General features: G+C 41.9%; 1 protein-coding gene across 3 annotated transcripts in view; it reads left to right on the top strand.

Moving 5' to 3' along the window:
* RB195_005961 (uncharacterized protein) overlaps positions 1-19,810 on the top strand; it is a gene marked incomplete at both ends in the record, with an annotated part of 35,087 nt that extends 15,277 nt beyond the window's left edge. The window contains 47 exons of one of the 3 annotated variants that reach the window (XM_064178788.1): positions 339-482; positions 543-665; positions 728-913; positions 978-1,052; positions 1,124-1,236; positions 2,419-2,515; positions 3,921-4,056; positions 4,138-4,262; positions 4,320-4,403; positions 4,663-4,746; positions 5,532-5,654; positions 5,964-6,064; positions 6,190-6,265; positions 6,569-6,868; positions 7,122-7,362; positions 7,434-7,538; positions 7,601-7,722; positions 7,826-7,932; positions 8,265-8,381; positions 8,433-8,564; positions 8,636-8,747; positions 8,803-8,837; positions 8,889-9,015; positions 9,294-9,452; positions 9,508-9,600; positions 9,658-9,801; positions 9,858-9,907; positions 9,965-10,051; positions 10,106-10,166; positions 10,359-10,505; positions 11,197-11,313; positions 11,408-11,524; positions 11,628-11,698; positions 13,454-13,523; positions 15,394-15,556; positions 15,635-15,756; positions 15,816-15,901; positions 15,974-16,067; positions 16,955-17,128; positions 17,200-17,361; positions 17,430-17,560; positions 17,695-17,781; positions 18,535-18,629; positions 18,689-18,813; positions 18,903-19,049; positions 19,124-19,285; positions 19,685-19,810. In XM_064178788.1, the coding sequence (XP_064035802.1) occupies positions 339-482; positions 543-665; positions 728-913; positions 978-1,052; positions 1,124-1,236; positions 2,419-2,515; positions 3,921-4,056; positions 4,138-4,262; positions 4,320-4,403; positions 4,663-4,746; positions 5,532-5,654; positions 5,964-6,064; positions 6,190-6,265; positions 6,569-6,868; positions 7,122-7,362; positions 7,434-7,538; positions 7,601-7,722; positions 7,826-7,932; positions 8,265-8,381; positions 8,433-8,564; positions 8,636-8,747; positions 8,803-8,837; positions 8,889-9,015; positions 9,294-9,452; positions 9,508-9,600; positions 9,658-9,801; positions 9,858-9,907; positions 9,965-10,051; positions 10,106-10,166; positions 10,359-10,505; positions 11,197-11,313; positions 11,408-11,524; positions 11,628-11,698; positions 13,454-13,523; positions 15,394-15,556; positions 15,635-15,756; positions 15,816-15,901; positions 15,974-16,067; positions 16,955-17,128; positions 17,200-17,361; positions 17,430-17,560; positions 17,695-17,781; positions 18,535-18,629; positions 18,689-18,813; positions 18,903-19,049; positions 19,124-19,285; positions 19,685-19,810 (5,655 nt within the window). Of the gene's footprint in view, positions 1-338; positions 483-542; positions 666-727; positions 914-977; positions 1,053-1,123; positions 1,237-2,418; positions 2,516-3,920; positions 4,057-4,137; positions 4,263-4,319; positions 4,404-4,662; positions 4,747-5,531; positions 5,655-5,963; positions 6,065-6,189; positions 6,266-6,568; positions 6,869-7,121; positions 7,363-7,433; positions 7,539-7,600; positions 7,723-7,825; positions 7,933-8,264; positions 8,382-8,432; positions 8,565-8,635; positions 8,748-8,802; positions 8,838-8,888; positions 9,016-9,293; positions 9,453-9,507; positions 9,601-9,657; positions 9,802-9,857; positions 9,908-9,964; positions 10,052-10,105; positions 10,167-10,358; positions 10,506-11,196; positions 11,314-11,407; positions 11,525-11,627; positions 11,699-13,453; positions 13,524-15,393; positions 15,557-15,634; positions 15,757-15,815; positions 15,902-15,973; positions 16,068-16,954; positions 17,129-17,199; positions 17,362-17,417; positions 17,561-17,694; positions 17,782-18,534; positions 18,630-18,688; positions 18,814-18,902; positions 19,050-19,123; positions 19,286-19,684 lie in introns of all 3 variants that reach the window. The other 2 variants (XM_064178790.1, XM_064178789.1) reach the window with 2 other exon arrangements.
* Positions 19,811-23,381: the final 3,571 nt, after the last annotated feature.

The raw sequence follows: 23,381 nt of genomic DNA, 5'->3' as shown, positions 1-23,381 counted from the left end.
TTATTTTGAAGCCAAGTAATAATCTTGACTTTCCCTGCACTGAGGCTTATGGAAGTTGTGAATTGCGTAAACGAAAAAAATGATTAAATTAAGATGTAAACTACGCACCCACGTTAGCGAATTCAAACCATTGGATTGAACAGAAAGGAAAAAAATATAAATCCTGTGCAATTTACTGTAGCATTCAAAACTAGAACCATTTATTTGCATTTTATTTTTTACATTAACCATTCCATTCGTTAATTTTTAACTGATTTATTCTGTTTTATTTCACTTATTTATTTGCGTTTATCACTCGTCTATTATTTGCTGAGATTTCGATTTCATTTCAATTCTAGGCTCTTGGTATCTGTGTGGATCTGTCTACACATTCCCCAACATCAAAAGCGCCAAAAAGAAGAAGACTCCACGGAGTGCGAGGTCGAAGAGCTGAAGAACAAAAAAGAGTTTTCAATGTAGGACAGATATGCGGTTACGAGAAGGTTCGTTCGGTTTAACTCCACAATCCACACGTAGGTTCCGGAAATTTCTCGCTTATCCAGGTGGATCTGACTCTGGTTCTCGACACATCCGGCTCTGTTTTCCGAGTTTTTGAGGATCAACGAGAAATTGCATTGGAGATATTGGACGAGATCCCTGCTGCTGCTTATGCGGATGCGGTTCAGGTAACCCTCCTCAATCAAATCCTCGCTCGCCGTCTCTCGCACCTCATCCGAGGCCCTTTCAGGTGTCTGTTACTCGATTTGCAGCGAACGCTGACGTCATTCTGCCGTTTTTGCGAGGTCGACCTGTTGATGAGATCAAAGAAACTATACAGGAAGTGAAATTCACAGGGCAAAACACAAGAATTGCTAGTGCTGTAGAAATAGCACTGGATGAGATGGAGAGAGCTAAGCGAAAAGATGCAAGACAAGTACGGTAACTGTACTGGGAGGAATGGGGGAAACGAAAAGAGCAGATCCCATGATTAATTATAGGTTTTCATACTGATTTCCGATGGTCATGGTCAGGAATATTGGAATGTTGTGCAGGCCACAGGAAAACGCTTGCAGGTACGAACGAATATTCTAGATAACTCTTCCAAAAGTCCTTTTTTTGCAGAAGTTAGCCTGAATGTTTCCAGGAAACAAATGCTGAACTGTTCGCAGTCTCGGCCAGTCGCGACTACAATGAAGCTGAGCTACTGATCTATGTCGGCGATAAGAGTCGAGTATTTGTTGGGCCAAAGTACAGTGGGTGAGTTGTTCACTCCTGTGAATATGTTGCTATAATAAGGTGCAGTTAGTCGTTATAGTAACTCTTGCAAATTTTTTATTCTCTAGTTCCTCCGCATTTGATTGAGAAAATCTTCCGTCTCATGAATTTAGAAGAAGGTCGATTAATTTTGGTTTAATAAAAAATGGGGCCAGAAGTTTCATAAGGGAAGTATGTTCCCAGTTAACCTTAATTCTAACAGAATTTTGCAAATCACAAGTTTCTTTGATTTTTGCACCCACGGCTTCTATTTTAGTCGTTGAATCTTTTTTCCAATCGTCTCTGCAAATGGGGTTCCTTGGTGGTTTCCATGGAGTCTCCATACAGCTGTCTAGAATTTCAGACAACTCAAAAAGCCATTTCGATTTATATTTGTTCTGACACTGCTTTGACTCCGCACATTCCCACGTTCAGATTGTGGAAATGGAGTGATTTTGGTTGCTGAAAATAACAAATCGGAGATGATAAGAGTATTAGAGGAAATAGATGCTTCATTCTACTCATATATATCGCCATGCATACCGCCCATTGTATTTCAGAGGATTAGTCCAAAAAGGCTCAAAACTCTTAGTTATTCTGCATGTTTCGAGTAAAATTTGTATATTAAAGGCATCACTCCACGAATCTGAAGTGGTACGGATTTCAGGTGGAGTATTCGTTTACGGGATATTAAATTATAGAGAGGGGTGTGATTCCGTCCATTTCTACCTAATTGCCGTAAAAAACGGCCCGAATGCACCGAAACGCTCGAAGCCGTATCTTCCGGGCCGTTCTTTTTGGCGATTAGGAAGAAGTGGACGGAATCACCCCCCTCTCCATAATCTACAATACCGTATACGATTACTCCACTGGAAATCCGTACCACTCCAGATTCGTGGGGTGATGCCTTTAAAACATGAACAAATCAATAAATCCGACCATCTGTGGTTCGCTGCTTTTGCTTTGCTGCCACCCATCACTCTCAGAGTATTCGTGGATCAATACGGTCCTCAGATACGGTCACGATCATGGAAGTTTTAGGCCCAATTTTTTCTTTTGACTGATGTTGCGTTGGTTGCTGGAAGACAAATAAACAAGTAAAAAGATAAACAGAGCATTCAAGAAGATGAACAGCAAAAAACATGTATTCTTCGTGGATTTATTATGTTGTTCCCTTTATTTCAGTTTCCTTCCAACTATATCGAACTACGTCAAGAGTTGTCTCGACAAAAACCTGAAGTCATCCGTGGAACAGCCACGTCTACCACCTAAGCATAATGTAGTGAGTTCCTTCCTTTTTTCTCTTGCTTGCGTTACCTGCGATGGAAATCGTTCTGCATCTTAAAGCATAAAGGATAACGCGTCTAGCGTTAACCGCTCGGAATGCGTCCCCACGTTCGCTTAAGTTCAGAATCGTTTGAGGTTTACGAACGTGTAACTGGCCTATGCAATCACCTGCGGTGTCTAGCTAATGTGTCAAGTCAGTGTATTCATCCTCCCAGACAAGTCTCGTACCATTTTATCCGCCTCGGAGGGATGAAAAGTTGATCGATTGTGCAGCCGGACCTCTAACCGACGGCGCTAGACCCACTCCTGCGTCTTGCAGTGTGGTAAATAGGCTGAAGTTTATCATGTTCGCTGAGCTCGCTGATTACGAATTGTATTTTCTTTCTCCATTATATATATATATATATATATATATATATATATATATATATATATACAACTAGCGCAGGATATGTTCAACCTAGTGAGCGCAATGCACCTTCGATTACGGCAGGATCAGATCAGGTAGGGGACGAGTGTGTGCCGGCAGGCGCGTCGCGCTCATGCCATTGATCCCATCATGTCCACATGTTTAATCACATGCCCAAGGCTTAGCCGAACCAGTAATTTATTTCTCAGAATTTCCGGTGCTGTAGAAAATTGTAGTGCAACGTCGAATGCAACATTAATTACTGTGGCGTCAATGGTTGAATCACCAACCTTTAATTTTGCCTGATATCCGAATTTTACAGTTTAACTGATGTCCTCCGCTTAAACCCACCAGAAGAAGTAAATCCGTGCTTGAGGAAAGGATTCATTTCATCGTTGCTTTTTCTCATATCAGATGTGGTAGGGACAACACGACATGACACAGTCGCTTAAGCGGCCGCACTCGAAGTAGTTTGGTGGAGAAAGCGGTTGGGATCGAGGCGAGACCACCGCGAAGCGCAACGAAGAATGGTGCTAGCAAGGGTCCACGTCGATATTCACCTCAACGCTCAACCGCACCGCTTCCAGCCCTGCCACTCACCAAACTGCAGCGTGCATCATATCTTTCTGATCCTGTTATACTTCTTCCATTGAACTTAACGTAGCTCACTTTTGTTGCTGGACCTATGCAAAGGGCTTCAGCGACCCCTAAAAGATGTGCGGTACCTCCGCAAATCCGCGTTACAAAGGCAGTGTGTGCTAAATTTGCAAATCAGCTTACTTGTACATGCAACATCAGAGGAAATTCTGAAAATCGTCAGCGTACTGCACGTATCCTAACGCTAAAACACGGTTACGGTGCATAACGGGGACGATATCCATTCCTCTCCTCCAGGATAGTCACCAAGGAAGTTTGTTTCTCAAATTTCGAGTATTTAAGGCTTGCTTCATGTGTATTATTTCTTCGCCAATATTATTTACTAAAATTGTAGGACTTATCAACAACAGAGAGCGCTTTGGCTTTGGAAGAGATCCTGTCTTCAACAGCCAGCGAATCGACTCCAGTCACTGAAGCTGAGGAGGAATTGTCTGAAGGAGGTTCAGGCGACGATGGTTTTTCTACAACCAGTGAGTGACACAGGCTTCTTTCTTTTCAAACGGTTTCTTCGGAGAGGAATAATTTTTTGACTGATTCTGAATCGTTTTTAGTCGAGCCAATTGAAGCTGCTGGCAGTGAGGTTATCGAGGATGAGGTTGCTGACGGACTACGTGAAGAAACGGCGGCCGAAAGGACCGACGAGAGTGAAACCGCAAGATTTAAGGATATTGCGCAGGTACTAGCTAATTCTAATTAAGTTGATGCTTTTCGTTACGTGTATTATTACTCTTAGGGTACATCTTCCTGCGACATTGACCTCATACTAATTATTGATCGCTCGGAAAGTGTTGAGGAAGACTTCAGGAGGGAGCTTGCGGTGAGTTGCGTAGGTTCCTGTAAAATTGTGCACATAATAACAGTGTTGAAAATCTGTGAGGAAAACTTTTCTAATAATTCAGATATCACCCTCTTTATGTTATTTCTCGTTCTGGAACTCCCGGATACTGTATTTAGCGATTTTATTCAATCAGCCAATTGTACCCTGAGTAAAAATTGACCAGGAAACTTCGTCTTAAATGCTAAATCTTCATGAATCACCAGGAAAATGTGGTCTCTCTGTAAATTTATTTTTCCAGTTAGCAACTCGGTCCGTAGAACTATTCGCCCTCAAGGATTTTGCTTCTGGAAGAATTCGAGTCGGAGCTGTGAGCTTCGCAAAGGTAGGAGCACCTCTTTCCCGTAGAACTTCTAACCGGACCCTCCAAGAGAATAAAATTCCCTCTTTCACTATTCTTCTTTTCTTCGAATTCTATAATAGACAGTGTAGAGCATTTCAGGAAGAGTCAATGATAAGTTACGAAAATATTAATTTTGAAGATGTCCATGTGAAATCATAATTTAGTTAGTTGGAATACATCTGTAACTAATTTGACTCCTAATAGTAAGCCAACCAGTACACATGTATGTGAGGTTTCTCCAGTTTATCTTTCCAGCTTCAAATCACAGGGATTTTGAAGGATCTGCTTCATCTAATCAATGGATCGGATAAATCAGTCTTCGATGTAGTCATTATCTTTGAAAACGCGCCCGCCGAAGCGTCTGAGGTTCCCGATCCGTTGAGTGCTCTGGATTCCGGATATCTGCATAGTTCGACATCTAATTTCATCAGAACTCAGCTTCTTTTCATTAGAGACGGATGCATACATCTTCTCGTCTTCGTGGAAAGATCTCTTTTATCCCTTTCTTGGATTAGAATTCAGTCCTCCGTTTTGTTTCCCTGCTACAGTTTTCTCGTTTTCTAGCGATCGTTTTCAGCTTCTGTATGCATATGTCGTTGTCGGGCTTCCATTTATTTTTTCTTCAGTTCTACGGTATCACCGTATGTTCTCATCGGAAATTTTTTTTGTTCCTGCAGGCAGACCTGCAGTTTTTCTTGATGCAGGGCCTTTCTTACTAAACCACCCTTGAAATCGAAACCGAAGTCTCACGAAGATCTATTTTTCAGGAAGCAAAAGTGGAATTACCTCTAGCGCTTCGTCTACGTGAGCAGGTCGTTCGAGCTCTACAGGAAATTCGTAACACTGGAGGTTCTACCTCATCAGTTTCCGGAGCCCGTCTTGCCATGCAGGTACGCTTTTAAAGAAAATCAAATGAGTCTTCTAAACAGTAAAGCAGCTATCTTGAACTCAGGGTCTGTGATGGCGGTAAAATATCAGAAATATAGGAAGTCAATTTTCGAATAAAAAATGTTTAGGATTCTAAAAAAATTCCAAGAAGCTAGTAAAGAGCACTCCGTTTTTACTAGCTTGTATATGTTCTTGTTCTTCTCTAACAAATAGAATTCAAATAAAATTCTGCATAAGTCAGTTGCAAAGCCAGCAACGGAAGATTTTTTAAAAACTTTTATTCTTTGCAAAGATTTGCTGCACATATTTAGCGACTGGTCTCTTCGCGACGACCGTCAGCTCGTCTTGTTTTCCTCCTCATCTCTGATGGTCAAAGTCAAGATCATTGGCGTGAACTCGTCCAAACTTCGATGTGAGCAGCGATCGGCTTTTCACTCTTTCTTCCAATTGTTGCTATTAATTATTGACATATATTATTATTTGAGTGTGATATATATTTAATAGTTGATGTGATAATTCTCAATAAGATTATTTGAGGAATCTTCGTGACCAATCAAATAGCGTTCTTCTCGCTATCACTGCTAGCCTTTCATTCTCTGAACGGGAACTGCAGGTATATTTACATCCTCACGCTAAACTCCACGAAGGGATCTCTATAATGGACACTGAATTATTTTAATCGAATGGTCGCCTTTGAAACAATACGCGCCCCTCTGCGGTTCCTTCTCCCATACTGCCACGCGCTAACTGAAGGCGCGCGGCGGCCCCTCGGTTGAACAGGTGGCAACTATTTCAGGAGATCAAGAAGAACTTTCTTCCCAAAATAAAAAATAATAATAATAATAAATTAACATAAAGCGAAAAATCAGCTGACTTGAACACGACCGGCTCTGCTCTAAAGAAATTTAATTCTCAGGTTTGGGCAGGAGAGAAATCCAAAGTGTTCCTCGCGAACGAAGAGAACAATTTCCTGCATGCGGTCAACAGAGAAGTGAAACATTGCGGACGCGACGAAGCACTCAGCAAAATCAGCGAATTGGAGGGAATCCAAAAGAAGGAAAAAAGCAGTAATGCTACTGTTCTCGGCAATGTTTCACGCCTCACAACAGCAACAACAACAACTGCTGGAACAACCACTGAAGCGACAGCGGAACCGTCGAATGAGGAGAACGTTGACGACAATCTCCTTCAAGAAACCAGCACGATTGGAGATGCAGTGAGTCCTAAATGGAAGTTTTCGTTTTTATCCCACTTAGAACGGGACAATTGGTTAGAATAAGTGGGTTACGAAAGGACGCTATTTCTTGTTACTGTAAGAATTTGGTAACCATTACATCTGTTTATTTATTGATTTATTTACTTCACACATTATGGGCTGTCCCATTACTACTAGGGATAGCAGTTAACAGTGTACCTCATCAAAGTGCTTCCGGAAACGTCTTCTTTGACTGGTTTTGTTTCTACTACAGGAGATCCAAGCAGCGATCTCTTCAACACAGCAAACAACCGTCACCGTCTCGAGTTCCACAACTACTAAACACAACAACACTGAAGAAGAGTCTGAGCCCACCACGTCCACGAAAGTTTCTACAACTTCCACACATCGTTCTTTCACAAACACAACAGTTCTGAGAGATGTTGTCGAGTCAACGACGTTATCTGACTTGGAAATTGAGTCTACGACTGTGGACGTTGACGACACCACCGACGGTGAGTTCAGTTGAATAATGGGACCACTCCAGAAGAAAAATCTTGGGTGACCATTTGAAGTTTTCATTTAGAAGAAGGATCTGGAGCGGACGAACTTAGAGCCGCTGACGAACGTAAGGCTCAGGGTATCCGAACCGCCAAGGATTTGCCGAAAATCGAGGAGGAAAAAGGAGAAGGTGAGGTCGAATACTATTTGAGTAGTTAACTAATATAGGGTCCGTAAAAATCGGTAATTCAGTGAAGTCTCAATCAGGAAAAGCAGGTCCCTCTTCCTGCATGACCGACTTGATGTTCGTAATTGACACTTCGACTAGTGTGGAAGCGGAATTTCAATTGCAGCTGCAATTTGCGGTGGATTTGGTTGGTGTTTCATCTTAGCAGCAGCATCTCTCATTCTACAACTTTTCACCTCCAAATTTGCAAAAATATTTTTTGGAATTAATCCAGTTATCTACGTGCATAGGTGAAACGACTTCCTAGTGGAGATTTTGAAAATCGTGTTCGAATTGGAGTGGTGGTCTTCAATTCTAAATCGTCTGTTGCTCTTAATATGGCAGAGCCTCGTTCCAGGTAAGGTATTGTTAATCGGGCAGAAAAGATGCATTCTTAGAGATTAATATTGTTGATTACCAGTAGGAAGTAACTTGTTATTGAACTCGATAGCTCTCCTGAAGTAGTCGTTCCTTTCGTAGCGTTTCTTTCTGAACAAAACATTTACAATTTTAAGAGTACTTTTCGAAAGTAACTAGCCTTCTTCGCACCACATTAATATGCAGTTTATGGCATTAACTGTTCCCTCTCCTGAAAATTATCCGAACAATTGATTTATTTCCACATCTCCAAATCCTTATTTGCTTTAAACACTTCTTATAAGATGGAGCAAATGATTTTAATCTATTCAGATCAGCAGTGCTGGACTCGCTTCTCTCCCTGCGTCATTCCGGTGGAAGCACCTCAGTCGCTAACGGCGTTAACACTGCTGTGGACGAGATTGAAAAGAACAAACGAAAGGGGGCCCGGTTAGCCAGCCCTAAAACCTGGACTTCCTTATAGTAATTTTTATCTTTCAGTCTGATGCTGGTGCTGATATCTGATGGGAACAGTCAAGATCATTGGGATGAAGTAATCAGATCGTCGAATCGGCTTCGAACTACTGGAGCTGAAGTCTACGCGGTGACAATTAGCAAAAGATATATGTTCAGGTGGGTCGCCTCGGACAATATCCTTGAAAGCAGCGAACATTTCTTATTTATCTAACTAACATCAAATTCAGAGAGTTAGAGCTGTATGCAGGCGATAAACTACGAGTGTACATCGACGCAAGAGTACGTCAATTCCTGGATGAAACTGAAAAGGCTGTCATAGACTGTGAAGGTCCATCCGAGGTGTGGAATTTCATTCTTAGTTTCCGCACTCTTTCCACATTCTTTTCTTTTGCAGGGATCCGCCTTGTCTGTTGTTCTTCAAGCTCCAAAGTGAGTTTTCTCAGGATCGTTTCGCTCTCTTTCAGAAATTTTCCCCTATAGATCGTGTTCTTCATTGGTCGACTTGTTGATTGTATTGGATACGTCGGCCGCTTCAGCTGAGGATTTCTTTATGGAGAAACAAGTGGCTGTTGATCTTCTTAAAGCCATTCCAGAGAATGTGTTTGAGGTACGACTCCTGCTTTGATGTTAAAACAATTCGCGACATTCTTGGTACCATGATGCTACCTGCCAGTTTAAAGTATCAGCATTTTTTCCGTCCATATGAAATCCCGACAGAGCTCACGTAAATTGATTATTCAAGTTGATTATTTTACAAATTTGTTTATTAACTACTTTATTGGTTTTTATTCAATTATCTATTCAATCAGTTATATTATCTATTCAATTTTTTTCTTTTGTTTTTTGTCCTGATTTTCTCCCTAGAACTGCTCTCCTTTATTCCAGAAACGCCTTTCTATTTCCATCATAACATTCTCGAATACCTCTACAGTTGTTTCTTCCTTCGGCTTATTGCCGAAAGATGAAGTGGTGTTCGAAATGGAGCGCATCGGGAATTCGACCGGTTCACCAAGTCTTACCACAGCCACTTCTGCAGCGATTATGGTTGGCGATTGAGTTCAGAGATCTTCTGGATCTAGTGGATTCCTTCATCATTCAGGAAATAAACGCTCATCGAAGAAAGAACTCAAGAATTGTGGTCATCATCGTTTCGAATGGAAATGGTGGTGAAGATAAGTGGGATGAGGTCAAGGTCGGTTATATCTGAACGGTTTCTTGAGGATGCAGTGCTAAGTATGGAAATTTCCAGAAAACATCGAACATTTTGCGATCGTCTGGTGCGGAGATCTTCGCCGTGTCCCTGTCCGAGACCGCTAACGTGGGCAAGCTGAAGGAATACACCGGAGATGCTGAGAAACTATACGTAGCCGAAAAATCGGATAAATTTATAGAGGTAAAATAAAATCTGAGGGGATAAATGAGTCCTTCGGTAAAATTTTGTTTTCTTAGGAAATCGGTTCTTCGGTACTGGCTTGCACAAGTGCCAGCGGAGTGAACAAGTACGTTGCTTTATTGTATTCCCATTTACTCTACATATTAGTATTTTAAATTTACAGCGTTGAAAGTGAAGATGTCGTGCCTCACACCGACGTAAATTTCAATGAGAAACTCGAAAAGTTCACAAAAGGACATGTGAAGAGAAGGTTAGTTCTTGCGATAGGATATAGATTTGCGCACGAGAACTGGTCCTCTTTTAGGTGCAAGTATGATAAAATGGATCTACAAATTATTCTGGATGCTTCTTCTTCCCGAAAAGAGGTAGATAAGCCACCTGGAGCGAGAACAACAACGCAAATGCTGATCGTTTATTTTTTTTTTTCGAATTTCGAGACCTTTAACAACAAAACAGATCCAGACCAACCATTCTTAGTAGAGGAATCCATCCACAGCACCTCAGAGTCCAACAGCGTGGAAATGGAAGTGTACTTGGAATTGATTAGGAAATTCTAGGTGTTCGAACACCAACGTGAACTGGCCCTATCACTCATCGAACGTCTGCCAATCTCCGCTGACGGTGCTCATGTTGCAATCGGAATTAACAGCTTCACATCGGTGCCTACCCTTCGACAAACTCTTGGACTTGGAAGAGATAAAAAGGTACGGTATGCGTTTCCCTCATTCTTCTTGGATGGGAAACATTTCATTTCGTCGATATCACGACGACACATACAAATACGGAAACCACAGGAGAAACGTAGAGTTCCCCCTAGTTGTCTTAAAAAAATTACGTGGGTCCGCTTTAGTTCCTACGAAGTACGTTAGAACGCACATGATTGTACACGCTCCGGTCTGCTCCTGAGCCTATTCATTGGTTTTACCCGAATATGCAGGCGAGGAGATCTCATTGATTTTCGACCGCTCGCTCATGAACACGGCGCGTGTACTTAGGTAAGCGTTGCTGCCGATTTCGTGGGAAAGAACACTGTCTTTTTTCACGCCGTTCTTTGCGACGATTGGAAGAGGATGAGCGGAGCCACGCTCCTTTTCGCAATCTACAATCCGAACTCTACCTTTTCCGGACTTCCTCTACCACGTCAACTTCGTAAAACCTACCTGACGCCTTCAGGCCATGCATTCCGACTGATCGTTGAATTAAATGAATAGGCGAGATGCGATATTTCATGTACTGACCTCAGAAAATTGGTGAAAAGATGATAAATACCCATTTTTGTGGGATTTTACATTCGGATCTCTCCGCTTCACTCATGTATTAGCCTAAAAACCTCTGTACTGAATATATAAGCAGTATTAACAATACAAATCTCCTCATGACAATGTTGCGTCGTAGATGGTCCGTGCAGCAATTGAATCGATTGACTATCGTGGAGGATCGACTCTGACTGCTCAGGCAGTTGATCTCAGCGTTGATGATCTGCTACGAGGTCGACGCCCCGATGCTATTCAGGTGGGTCTTAACACTTGGAACGCTACCTAGCGTTAGCGGATCTGTCGCTGTTTCTGAACGAACTACCTTCGAACACATGTGATTTGAAATCTAGGTTGTTGTACTAATGAACGACGGTCTCTCACAAGACGCGTGGGATCGTGTACTTGCGGCCAGCGAACGATTAGCTGCTACGAAAGCTGAGCGCTTTGGTGTCGCACTTGGCAAAGAGGTGGGTTGTTCATGTCATGGAGCAGATCATTTTTAACACTTTTCATTTTCTGCACTCACAACTGACGTCAATCTCCCCGCCTTTCGTCCAAACCATTTTTCAGGTTGATTTGCGCGAATTAGAACACTATATTGGCAATAATGATCGCATCTACAGAGATGGTTCAACAGAGAAGTATGTTCTTTCTTAATCTATTCTATTCGTATCACCCGTAGCTAGGCTCTCCCATTTGTTTGCTCCAGTACTCCTGAGTTCCACAACGTCCTACAAAGTGGTATCTTGGGAAGGTTAGCCGTTGGTTTCGCTACATGTAATCCGAGAATCTCCACAACGGTTTACCGCCTCATAGTGGCGTGGAGGTGACACTGGGCGTCGAACTTCGATGCACAGCGGAGGTTCGTCCTCCGGCAGGGTCTCCCAAGCTGATGAGGAGTTCTACACATCCGACATTCCATCTTCTCGGAATCGGAAGCCTAGCTAAGATTAAACCACTGCTAAGATTCACCACCGTCTTGGCAAAATGTCGCAAGGTGGCTCCCTGATCCATGTAGGTTGGGCGACCTGTGGTGAAAGCTAAACTCGCTGTGGCATGGCTGCGTAGTTTGGGGAGTTTGGGAAGATTTGGACTAGAGGACCGGAATGAAAATGGCAATTGTCTCGCCGGGCTGTTGTCCGCCGCTCGCCTCTTTCATGGGAACTCTCTTTTTATGAAAAAAAGATCATCGTCGGCGGACGTGGGAATCGCCCAAAGCCGCGACTCGTGCGGAGATCGACCACATACTTACCAACCGGAGGTGGTGTCTACTTGACGTCTCAGTAGTACCATCCCTTCGTAGTGATTCTGATCGCCGTCTCTTTCGTGCGAAAATACGACTTAGCCACACGATGGAAAAGAACATCTGCTATCGGCAACGAAGGAGAAAAGAAGTCGTCCACGACGATTGCGTACTCGAGGACTCTTTATCCCAAGGTGACTGGCACATAGAGGAGGACCCAAACGTGGACTACGAGATGCTGCTCAGAGGATTACAAGCCTGTGCTGAGCGTGCCTCGAAGCCGCGCACGACAAACGTGGATCGGATTTCGAAGACCACCAAGGAATTGTTGGAAAGAAGAAGGGCTTTGAGACTTGATCCGAATGCATCGCACATTGAGCGGTTAGTAGCAAACACTACCTGCAGGAGGATCTTTTGAAATCCAGGCAGAAGAAGATTCTGGAAGCAGCACAAAGAAGAACGAGTCTAAAGAAGTGCCGCAGGGATCTAATTTTATAGTAATATCATGATATATAATAACGAGCTTAGTCCGTGTGTGTTTGTTTGTTTGTTTGTTTGTTTGTCTGTGTGTCACGAAATTCGAAAAAGGGGGTGCGACGGGTCCAACCGGCGTCGGATTGGTGCGCTGGGGTCAGATAGCTATAAAATGGGTTGCGACGGGTCCCGCGGTATCGGAATGGCGCGCCGGTGCCAGATACCTATAGAAAGGTTGAGACGGGTCCACCGGCGCCAGATACCTATAGAAGGGTTGAGACGGGTCCATCGGCGCCAGATACCTATAGAAAGGTTGAGACGAGTCCACCGGCGCCAGATACCTACAAATGTTGAGGTTTAGAAAAAAAAAAATAATAAAAAAAAAGAAAGAAAAATTGTTGGAGATGCACCAGTCTGATTTACAGAAAAGGGCATTAATAATGATTTTCGTTGATCAGTGAGGAAAGACAGGGTTGAGACGGGTCCATCGGCGCCAGATACCTATAGAAGGGGGTGCGACGGGTCCACTGGCGCTAGATTGGTGTGCCGGTGCCAGATACCTATTGAAGAGGTTTCGACGGGTCCACCGGCGTTGGGCTTGGCACGGAAACCTATGGAATTCGAAGGGAATTTTTATCAAACCCTGCCACCACATAATAATTAATTTTTCCATATTAAGGTTCCTGAATGATGTCGTCTCATTACTGAAAGGTGAAAAGGATTGCCCTGAGGACGGTATTCAAAGAGAGGTAAGTTTGTTTCTTTGCTTTGAATGTCGTGTACTTTTCCATCATTTATTATTTATCCATCGTTTACCCGCTTACTTATTTATCGTTTATTAGTTTACCAATTTGAAGAGCCGAACGTTCAGATTGGTAAACTAATAAACGAACTTTTACTAGTGTTCGCTTCTCTCGCTTTTACCGATCAATAAGAAATAACAATAAAAACTTTTTTTTGTAAAATTACAATTGTTTTTTATCCTATCAACGCCTTCTTCAATTTTTTTCCTCAAAAGTTTAGATATATGTGAGAGATTTCATGATTTTCTTCGCAAACGCGTTAGTGCTATATTTGGAGAGCAATCAAACTTGATTTTACATCTATGTTCCTCCCAGGACATCTATGTCAAACCTCCACAATTTGGAAACATTATTCGAAGTATATGTTTCTTCCGTTCCCAACTATTACCAACGAATGATGTGCTAACATGAAATGAAGTGAACATCATTATCTTAGTGATAAAAATAACGTTCTATGTCAGATCGCGTAAACTGTTGGCTACTATGCATTGTATCTGATCAGCCGTTCGCACGTGTGTTTCCCCTTTTTGAAGAAGGGATGTTAGCAGCACCAGGGGAACATGCCGGAAAATAGATGCGCGAAGGAGTCATAGAAACACATCCTACAGTTGGGGCTCCCGCGCATCAACCCGACGCAGTGGGACCCGTCTCGCCCCATTTTACAGCTATCTGGCTCCGGGGCACAAATTCGACGTCGTAGGACCCGTCTCACCCAATTTCACCGCGTTGGGCTCCCGCACACCAATCCGATGCCGTGGTACCCGTCTCCCTCTCTTTTTGGAATTTCGTGACTCTGACATACACAGACGCAACACGTGACAGAATAAGCCAGTCATTATATAGCATGATAGTTTGCAAATTTGGAAGTTTACATCCACATAAAAGTTTATTAACCTTCACTAACATATGACAGAAAATAACTTGGCCTATCAAAGCCAATATACTTAATGACATATCTTCGGACAATGGTAGAACGGTAGAGTGCTCGCCCATTAGGTGCATGGCGATAGTTCGGCTCCAAAGGCGCAGAGTTTTGCATCATTATGGAGTATTTTCGTGACACACAGACAAGCACACACACATGCATACACATGGACTAAGCGTTATTTTATAGCATTATGATTAGTTGTTGTGCACTCACAATAAAGGCAGCATACCATGAATCTGATGGCTGGGAAAGCTAGGGAAGGCGTTGCAGTTCGCGGTATCAGGTGTTTCCGCTCACCTCTTCCTAATCGTGAAAGACTCCGTTTCTCACCACCAATTCAGTTGCAACGCGCCACCCTTGTACACGCGATGCATCCGGCTGCGCAGCGGTCGGAAGCCAGTAAGTTCTCCTTGACTGCCTATTGAGGTGAAACTAATGAATAGGCTGCTGAGGGGATCAAAACGCGTACATAGAGAAGCGTTCTAAAGTTCCTCGCAGGACCGAAAGCGTTTCCCACGCCTTTTTTAGACGATTAAGAAGGGGTGAGCGGAACCACCCCTGATCCTCTTATCTACAACCCCATCTCTAGCTTTCCCCGCGGATTCCCTCACCACCTCAGATTCGTGGTATGCTGCCTTTAAGATATTTAAAAAATTGGGCAGCCTGGGTTTACCGAATTTACCAGCCAAGTATTTTCGAGTGTTTTTCAAATATTTTGTACATAAATTAGGAAAATTACTTCATTCCTTCTCTCTTTTAATTTGGAGGTCACCGAACACCTTCTCCAGTAATTTACTGAAGGTACAAAAATGATTGGAAATCCATCTTTAAAAAACCTCGTACTTTATATTTGGATTACTACTTTCAATACATTTCTGGTATTTGTAGAACATTGCTCCGCCTCGTATTACTCCTCGTCGTCAATTCGCAACCGATGATTGCTCCAGCCCTAATCTGGATTTGATGATAGTGTTTGACAATACTGATAAATCGAACAACAAAAGGGATTCGGGCATAAACGCCAATCGATATCTGTTGCTTGACGTTCTTGGTTCGTTCATTTTCTCTTAAACCGTTCACCGTACTCACCTAATCGGATTAGCATCCATGAGCATCTATGAGAATTCAGGATCTCTGAAACATGGCGCACGAGTTCGCGTGTCTGTGATATCATTCGATGCTACTGACGGTACTCCAAAAGTTACGTTGGATTTCACTGACATTTCTGGAAGGGATAAATTTTTCGCACAAGTAAATCCTCTGTTAGCTTCTTTCACGTTCTCGGAGGTTCTGATTAATTAGGGGTTCAGATAGAAGCAATTAAAACGATTACCGAAAAACCTTCCTATTCCGATGCGATATCGCTAGCCTTAGATCATTTGAATTCTGGAGGACGGTGAGTTCTTGAGCACAATTTTTTGTCTTTTTCTCAGAATCACATGCGTAAAAAATTCTAAATTTATTCTAGCGCTGACGCTAAGGCCGGTCTTATTATATTGGGAAATGGACGAGGCAAGGACTCCGATGAGGAGAGAAGCGTGGCAGCCACAAGAATCAGAGAGGTAGAATAACGTGTAATTCCATATTACTCTTAGAACATGAAAACAAAATGGGTAATGTCTTACAAACTTGTATGATTTGCTTTACAATAGGGCTTTCGCTGCGAAATTTTGTTAATTAGCCAACTCTCTGGCACAATGCAAGGAATTTTCCCAAATACAAACAACACTTTTGTGTTCTATTCTGTAAGATGTGGGTTAGCATACTAGAAATTATTTTGGAATTCCGATTCTGAATTTGTCTAGAATTTATGTATTTATTTCTAGTTTGACTTGTTTATTTATTTATTTAGGATCCCAGTCTGAAGTTATGAGTGTCTTACCGATATATTTTGCTAAGTTCAGCGCCATTTAGCGCCGTTAAAGTTCCGACGTCTATACAGCATAAGTACAGCCGACACCATGTGTTCAACCCGTGCAGGCGCAACATGTCCGCGGGCACTGTTCTGCACCTTTGGCGCTCCTTGTGATCGATACCGCAGCTTAACTACGCTGGCGAACTCTGACTCACTCTTCGAACCAGCATTGTGCGAAAATTGTACGTGTTGCCTTAGCTTGGTTGAACAGCTTTGAGGCCGACTGTGTCCTTTAAATAGTATTCAAGTCAACAGAACAAAATTCAAAGAAATATATAAAATAATAGTAATAATAATAATGAATCAAAATAATAGCAAAGTCAGTAGAGCAGGCGTTCAAATAAATGGTAAGCGATGAAAGGGTGAATTCAGGAAGATTTTCTTAATTCTAATTAATTAATTAACTCTTTCCAACATCGCAAGGGATTTTTTCTTCACTACATTTCACTTCCCCCTCACTGTTGAGGGAAATCAAACTTGGCTGAAAAGTTACTGTATCGTTATCGGATTACCTCCAATGGTTTCCTTTGACAGACTCCCGGTGTCAACTGCTTTGCCGTGGATTCTTCCCCATCAACGAATATCAACGCTTTAACGACGTTCACAGGCTCGGAGGAGCGTGTCTATCCGTACGAGAAAAATGCAGATTTCGCTAGGCAAATTAACAAAATGGCTAACGCAGGCGACAATCCAAAATGTCAATTTGTGGTGAGTTGCTGGAGAAAAACTGAGAGTCCGAAAAGCACTGGGTCTAGTGAGACTAACCCAAAATCTCCTAGTTGGGAACCATTCGTGAACGCGTTCATGCAGCTGCCGCTGTTGAGGTACGACCAGTCCATGAATGGGTGTACAGTACGCTAGGACCGTTGAAGATCGAGAATCCCGTACAAAGGGACATCATTGGTGAACCACTAAACCTGGAAAAGTTGAACGAAGGAAAGGTAAGCGAGCGATTTCAATTCCAATCGATTAGGCAGCGTTCAATGAAGCAGTACAGCTGCTATCGAAGAAGAAACCTACTACGGTACGAATCGTCACCACCACAACTCCAAGAACTACCAGGACAACAACACCGAGAACCACCACTACTACCGTACCGACTACGACCACTCAAAGAACAACTCGACTTTTTTCAAGAAGGTATCTCTCCGGCTAGTTTACCTCAAAGACAGCTTTCTAAGTTTTTTAGTGGTCTAGTATACATCATCAACATGGAAGTATATCTGTTCTATGCTTTTCTACCTCCTTTAATTTTTTTTTACATCTAATTAAAGGACCCGACGACCCACTAGTCTTATTCCACTAACGGAGCCGACTACAAGGACAACACGTGTTCGGACAACGACCACAACAGCTTCCACGTGAGTGACATCGAATTTCTTCAAGTTATTTTAGTTTTTTTTCAATTCGAAATATGAGAAAGTGTTACAAGCTGTTCCAAACATTCTTTGGGTCACTTGTATTTACTGTTGATCCTCAGTGTTTTCATTGACAGTTTATTTCACCTCTATAATGATGTAAGGACATCCTGAAGTCAGAAAAACTACACAGTTGCACCAGAGAAATTAACTGAAGCTATCAAATTTAGGTGTCATATTAAGACCCGAGTGATGCGAATGCTCGTACCAGTTAGATATGTAGTGTTATATTCTTATAAGTAGTCATTTTACAGTGAAATCTCCATTGGGCATTCCTACTCAAATGAACTATTCATTTTCTTTATTTTTATTTTATAATTTATTATTATTTGTAAAAGTTGTGGGCTAAAAACTGAGCCAATTAGATTGAGGAAAAATATCCAGGTAAATGATGATAAAATTATCTTTCGAATAAATTTGGCACTTTTTGACCTGCACATTTTTTTGAATTGTTCATAGAACTTCTAAGGCCGATATTCCGAATTCCAGTGCTAACTCCTTGCTTCTCATCCATTATGCTGTAAAAAAATAATGGTGTCAGTCTGTGATATTTAGAAGCCTATAAAGGAACTTTCAGAAGAAATAACATTTTTTGTTTTCTCAACTCTTTTGAGTAGCACTAGATAAAATTAGAAGATTATCGGAAAAGCAAGGAAATTTTGAGCCCTCCAAGAAAACAATAGTAGCATATTATAGAACAACCCGCTCACCTACAACGCCTTCTTTCACAACATATTTCCCCAGAAAATTCACGGACGGACCGGAAGAGCCGTCAACAACCTACAAACCAGGCCAGTATCAACTCTTTGCGAACTGCTGCTTGAGACAGCACTGAGTGAGTTCTATTTAGGTTGCCTCCTCGACGTCATCGTTGTTCTGGACTCGTCAGGGAGTGTCGAAGAAACGTTCCGCCGTGAAAAAGAACTTGCAGCTGGCATAGTGTCACGATTTAGGATTGGACCAAATAACGCTAAGGTTGGTGGTTGGATTCGCCTAAGTCGGCTGTGATAATTATAATTTGAAAATTTGTGAATTTTTCATAGCATTAGATTTTTTCATCTCAGATATCCATTATTAAATTTGCCGGCACACACAAGGTGAAAACTGTATGGTCGTTTGCGGATGTTCAGTCAAAAGGGAAAATCCTGCGAGTCCTCGATAGCATACCGTTCACATCCGGCACTACTGCTATTCACTCTGCTCTGCTCAAGGTAAGAAGAAAATAAGCTGTAGCAGTAAGCTGGCTCCTTAGAATGTCGCCGGAGAATCGCACGTTTCGCTTAAGGCTCTCTCGGAATACACGGCTGATCACGGAGCTCGTCCGGGCAAGGCGCGACCAATTGCAATTGTGTTCACCGATGGTTACGGACAGAAATCAACGTTCCAAGAGGCGGCAATGCTAAGAGCGGTGATCCCAGACACATTTGCTATCGCGATTAATCACAACGTAAGCTCTAAATATTATTAATCAACCATTAATTATTTATCAAATATTCGAAGGGCATATTTGTTGAAGTATCTGAAGAATTATTTGTTTCCGAACGATTCCTCAAGCTCATAGATCCGCGGTGCGAGCTGGAACACCTTTCTTAGCATAGTACATCTTCTTGCGGTTGAGGAGCCGAGGGAAATGAAGAGCTTCCTATTTTGCTTCCTAGGACCCCCTGAAGAATGTGACCATCGAGTAATCGATTCCCGTGCTGCGCGTTTTCTATCCCGTAGTTTGCTTTAAACTATGCAATCCCTATAACCCGTTTCTGTCAGGACACCTTGAATTTTAGAAATTTAAATTGAACTTTTTGGTTTCAAATTTAGATGGCGCAACGATGAGTTTCCTTCCTTTCAGTTCCCAATATTCCGTCCAGAGCTCGAGGTTATCGTTGGTCAACCACAACGGGTGTTCACTGATGCGAATATCGGGAAATTCCACGATGTCCTGGAGACTATCGCTGGCGACTGTATACTCAATTGAAAAACTTCTCAAATGAGCAGAAACCTAGCAGCCAATGGAGGGAAAGGATGTGAATAAGAGCAAGTGTGACACCGTTGCTGTCAAGGGGATATTCGCCTCGTACAGTTTAAAATTAGGAGGTGCTCCTCTTTCTTCTGAATCTATCTATGCCTTGAAACATAGTTTCTATAAGTTTTTAGAGATGATCATTGTTTATGTTGAATGCAGCCATTTATTGCCGCTTCTATGTCCCTCCTAAGATCTTTTCACCTCTCCACACTCTTCTTCCTCTATTCAATCCGGAAAATATTTTGTTTCCTCTGCGGAAAACTAAGCTTGACTGACCAGTTCTCGGCCCTAATTTTGGACGGCAGTTCGCCAGGATTCACGTCCGGGTTACAATTAGTGAGTAACTCTTCTAAAATTGCAAATTTAATAGATTTTAGTAGTATCCTGGACAATTTCACCTCTGACAACCGACTAGAAAGTTTCTGCACATCATTCAACTCATTTCAAAAATCAGTCACTCTCTAGGTCGAGGATGATTACTATTTCCGAGGATTTTCGACTAGTTTTAACCACAATAACAACTGGAAAATTCTTGAACGGCATAGAAACATTACTGTAGCTTTCATTTCGCCTCACTTTCAGTTAGAGCTCTCAGATCATAGTTTCTCCGAGTTAAAAGTAGAGAGACTTGACCTGCTCTGCTACACGCCTTGCCTTGCCTTGCCCAGCTCCATCATAAACTCTTGATCTTCGATTTTCATCATCACTGCCACCATAAATGTGCCAACAACAGCCTTTTTATCCGTGAAATCTTCTCCTCCTCACGCCTACTGGTTTGTGTAAATTTAAATGTTCGTGTTGTATATTTGCCTTTGTTTTGCAGTGTCTTTCAGATATTTGTTACATTTCGAGTATATGATAAGAAGAATTAGATGGTTCTCCTCGTCCCAAATTCACCCAATTGGGAGCATATAACAAAGTGGGAAGAGGTAAGCGTCTGCATACATAGTCGACGTTGTTCAACACCACATAGGGCCAGCCAAGCCTTTCATCCCTCTGGGGTCTATATCAGACTTATCTGGAATTGATGACTGAGTGTGTGGATGTGTGGAAAGCACCTTTATCCTTCAGATTCCATAGGATAATGAAAGTAAACGAAGGAATAATACAGGGCCATGACAAACTGAGAGATGAAGATTAATTATCACTGTTATTAATTAAGTATTGAAATCTTTGTCTCTTTGAATTGAAAGGTTAATCCGTGGTTCTTTGCAAATTTTTCCACTTCATCGATATTTCAAATGGTCTTGCCATTTTATCGAATTTTTCTGGAATAGATCGACCACAGAAGCTACAACGCTATCATGAAAAATTGTACAGCAACTGCTGAAAACAGTAAGTTCTCGCATCTTTACCGGCTTCAACGACTTTGAAGAGCGATGGGAACACTTGGAACGCTTTGTCTAAACAAATGACAAATTACAGTTGGTTACAAAACCTACATGAAATAAGATATTGGTAAATTAGCCTTCAATTAGAAATCTATACAAAGAAGGGAGACGATACTAGTACGACACATTTTTAGCCGCGATCGACCTCAATAGGTGATCCGATAGACCGAAAATAGCAGGGTAAACAACCCATCGGCATATCACGGAGTTGGGGAATCAATCGACCTGGTAGGTGCACCCTTCCCACATTTTTTCCTTTTCGCTGATACCACTTATACCTTCCAGCACATTCACACGTAGCGTTAATATCTTTCATTCGTATATGCAAATTTGTGATCCCGTGATTTGTAGACCTTATCCTTTCATCTTCTCGTATTCCGTGCTCGTAAGATATCTGGTACTACGAAGATATCAAAGTGCTTTTGAAAATGGATTCTATTTGAGGGAACGAATCTCGTGAACAGTACCGTTAGCAGAGATGGAAACAATGTTTGACAGCACTTTGATATCTTCGTGGTATCTGAAGGAATTAGAGAAGTTGTAAAGATGGAGCGATTCACAAATTTATACATATGAATGAAAGATACTAGCATTGTAGATGGAGGTTCTTTAAAATATAATTGGCATAAACGTAAAGAAACATTTGGAAGGGCTGTGACTTCCACTTCGATTGATTAACACAACTGCGTGCCGGTGGGTGTGGATTGATCAGATCTCTTACCCGGGGTTGGTCAGGATTTAAGATATGTATTTCCCACCAGTATCGAGCTTCCTGACTAGTTTCTAGCTGAAAATCAACTGATCAAGTACTTCTTTTAATTAAAGCAGCACGCTTCCCTGTCTGCTTAAGTGAAATAGGTGTTAATTTGATTCATTGGTTAAGAGGACACCGTGTCATGTCGGTGATTCGCCATTTCTGGTCACGGAGCATCGATCAGATTACCTGTGGAGACGAGTTTTAAACCGCTTGACTTTTTTATTTCCCACAAATGTGGCCAAATTTTCTCTGAAAATAAATAAGACAATACCTGAAAAGTTAAAATTCATGAGTGCATTAGAAAGGGAGGAAAGGAATATTTCCGAAGAACGAAGATTGAAGGGACAGGACAAGTGGAAGCGGATTGGGCAGCGTTGCATTGATTTACATCCCATTGTTGGACATTTCTTCAAAGTATTAAGTAGTGCCATAAATAACATCCGGCCGGGTACAGTGGATCACCCAAACAAGGGATTTCTGTTATCGCTACGAAGCAGAAATTCGGTTAGCCTCTGGTCTCTTTAGACGTCAGTCTAATGTTTCGCACGTCCCGTTTAATGTTTTGTTCACCTTAAAAACGGAGGATTAAAAAATACACCTACAACATATGATGCTTTGGGAATTTGTACAAGTTAATAGTGCTGCAGCACCAGGGGTCAAAAAATACGCAGTGTGCATGGTAAAAGAGTGATAACCGATCGGGCGGTCAGAAATTGGTCTGTCAAACTCCGCTCTGGTGATTTAACCTTGAAGGACGAGCCACGGGCCGTGCAGACTTTGGTGACGATATTTTGAAGTCAGTATTGGAGCAAAGTCCGCGTCAGACAACAGAGAGATAGCAGAGAGGCTTAGTACCTCATCACCACAATAAGTCGTCACATTAAACGTATGAAAAACAAAAAAGAAGTTATTTAAAACTCAACCTAATGTCTGTCTTGTGGAGATCTGCCAGAACCAATAATTTTGTACACCTTTACTTATTTTACTGTCATCCTCACCAAATATATGTATGAACATCAAATCGAAATTTGCTCTTTCCGTTCTACATGTATTTCATGAAAATTGTAAAAGCAACGGGATAAAGTTACACCAAGAAAATCTTATACCCATCTACTCAGACTCAAATAGCGATTAGCAATTTTCTAATCATCAATATTCGAAAATTACAGGAACTGAGTAAAAGTCTGGCAAAAATAAAATCTATATGAGATTTTTTTCGACGTAACTCGGAAGCGGTGCGCCCAAAATGCTAGGGAAACTTGAATGGCAACCTGCTTTATAATGAGATATTCTCTATTTTTGCTCCCGAAATTAGCCACTAAACCATTTTCACCGAAGTCCAGGAATAGAAGTGCAATGTTTCTCTTTATCTCTT

The sequence above is a fragment of the Necator americanus genome, chromosome I (assembly GCF_031761385.1).
Source record: "Necator americanus strain Aroian chromosome I, whole genome shotgun sequence".
Classification (NCBI taxonomy): Eukaryota; Metazoa; Nematoda; class Chromadorea; order Rhabditida; family Ancylostomatidae; genus Necator; species Necator americanus.
This window is presented reverse-complemented; position numbering and strand designations above follow the sequence as displayed.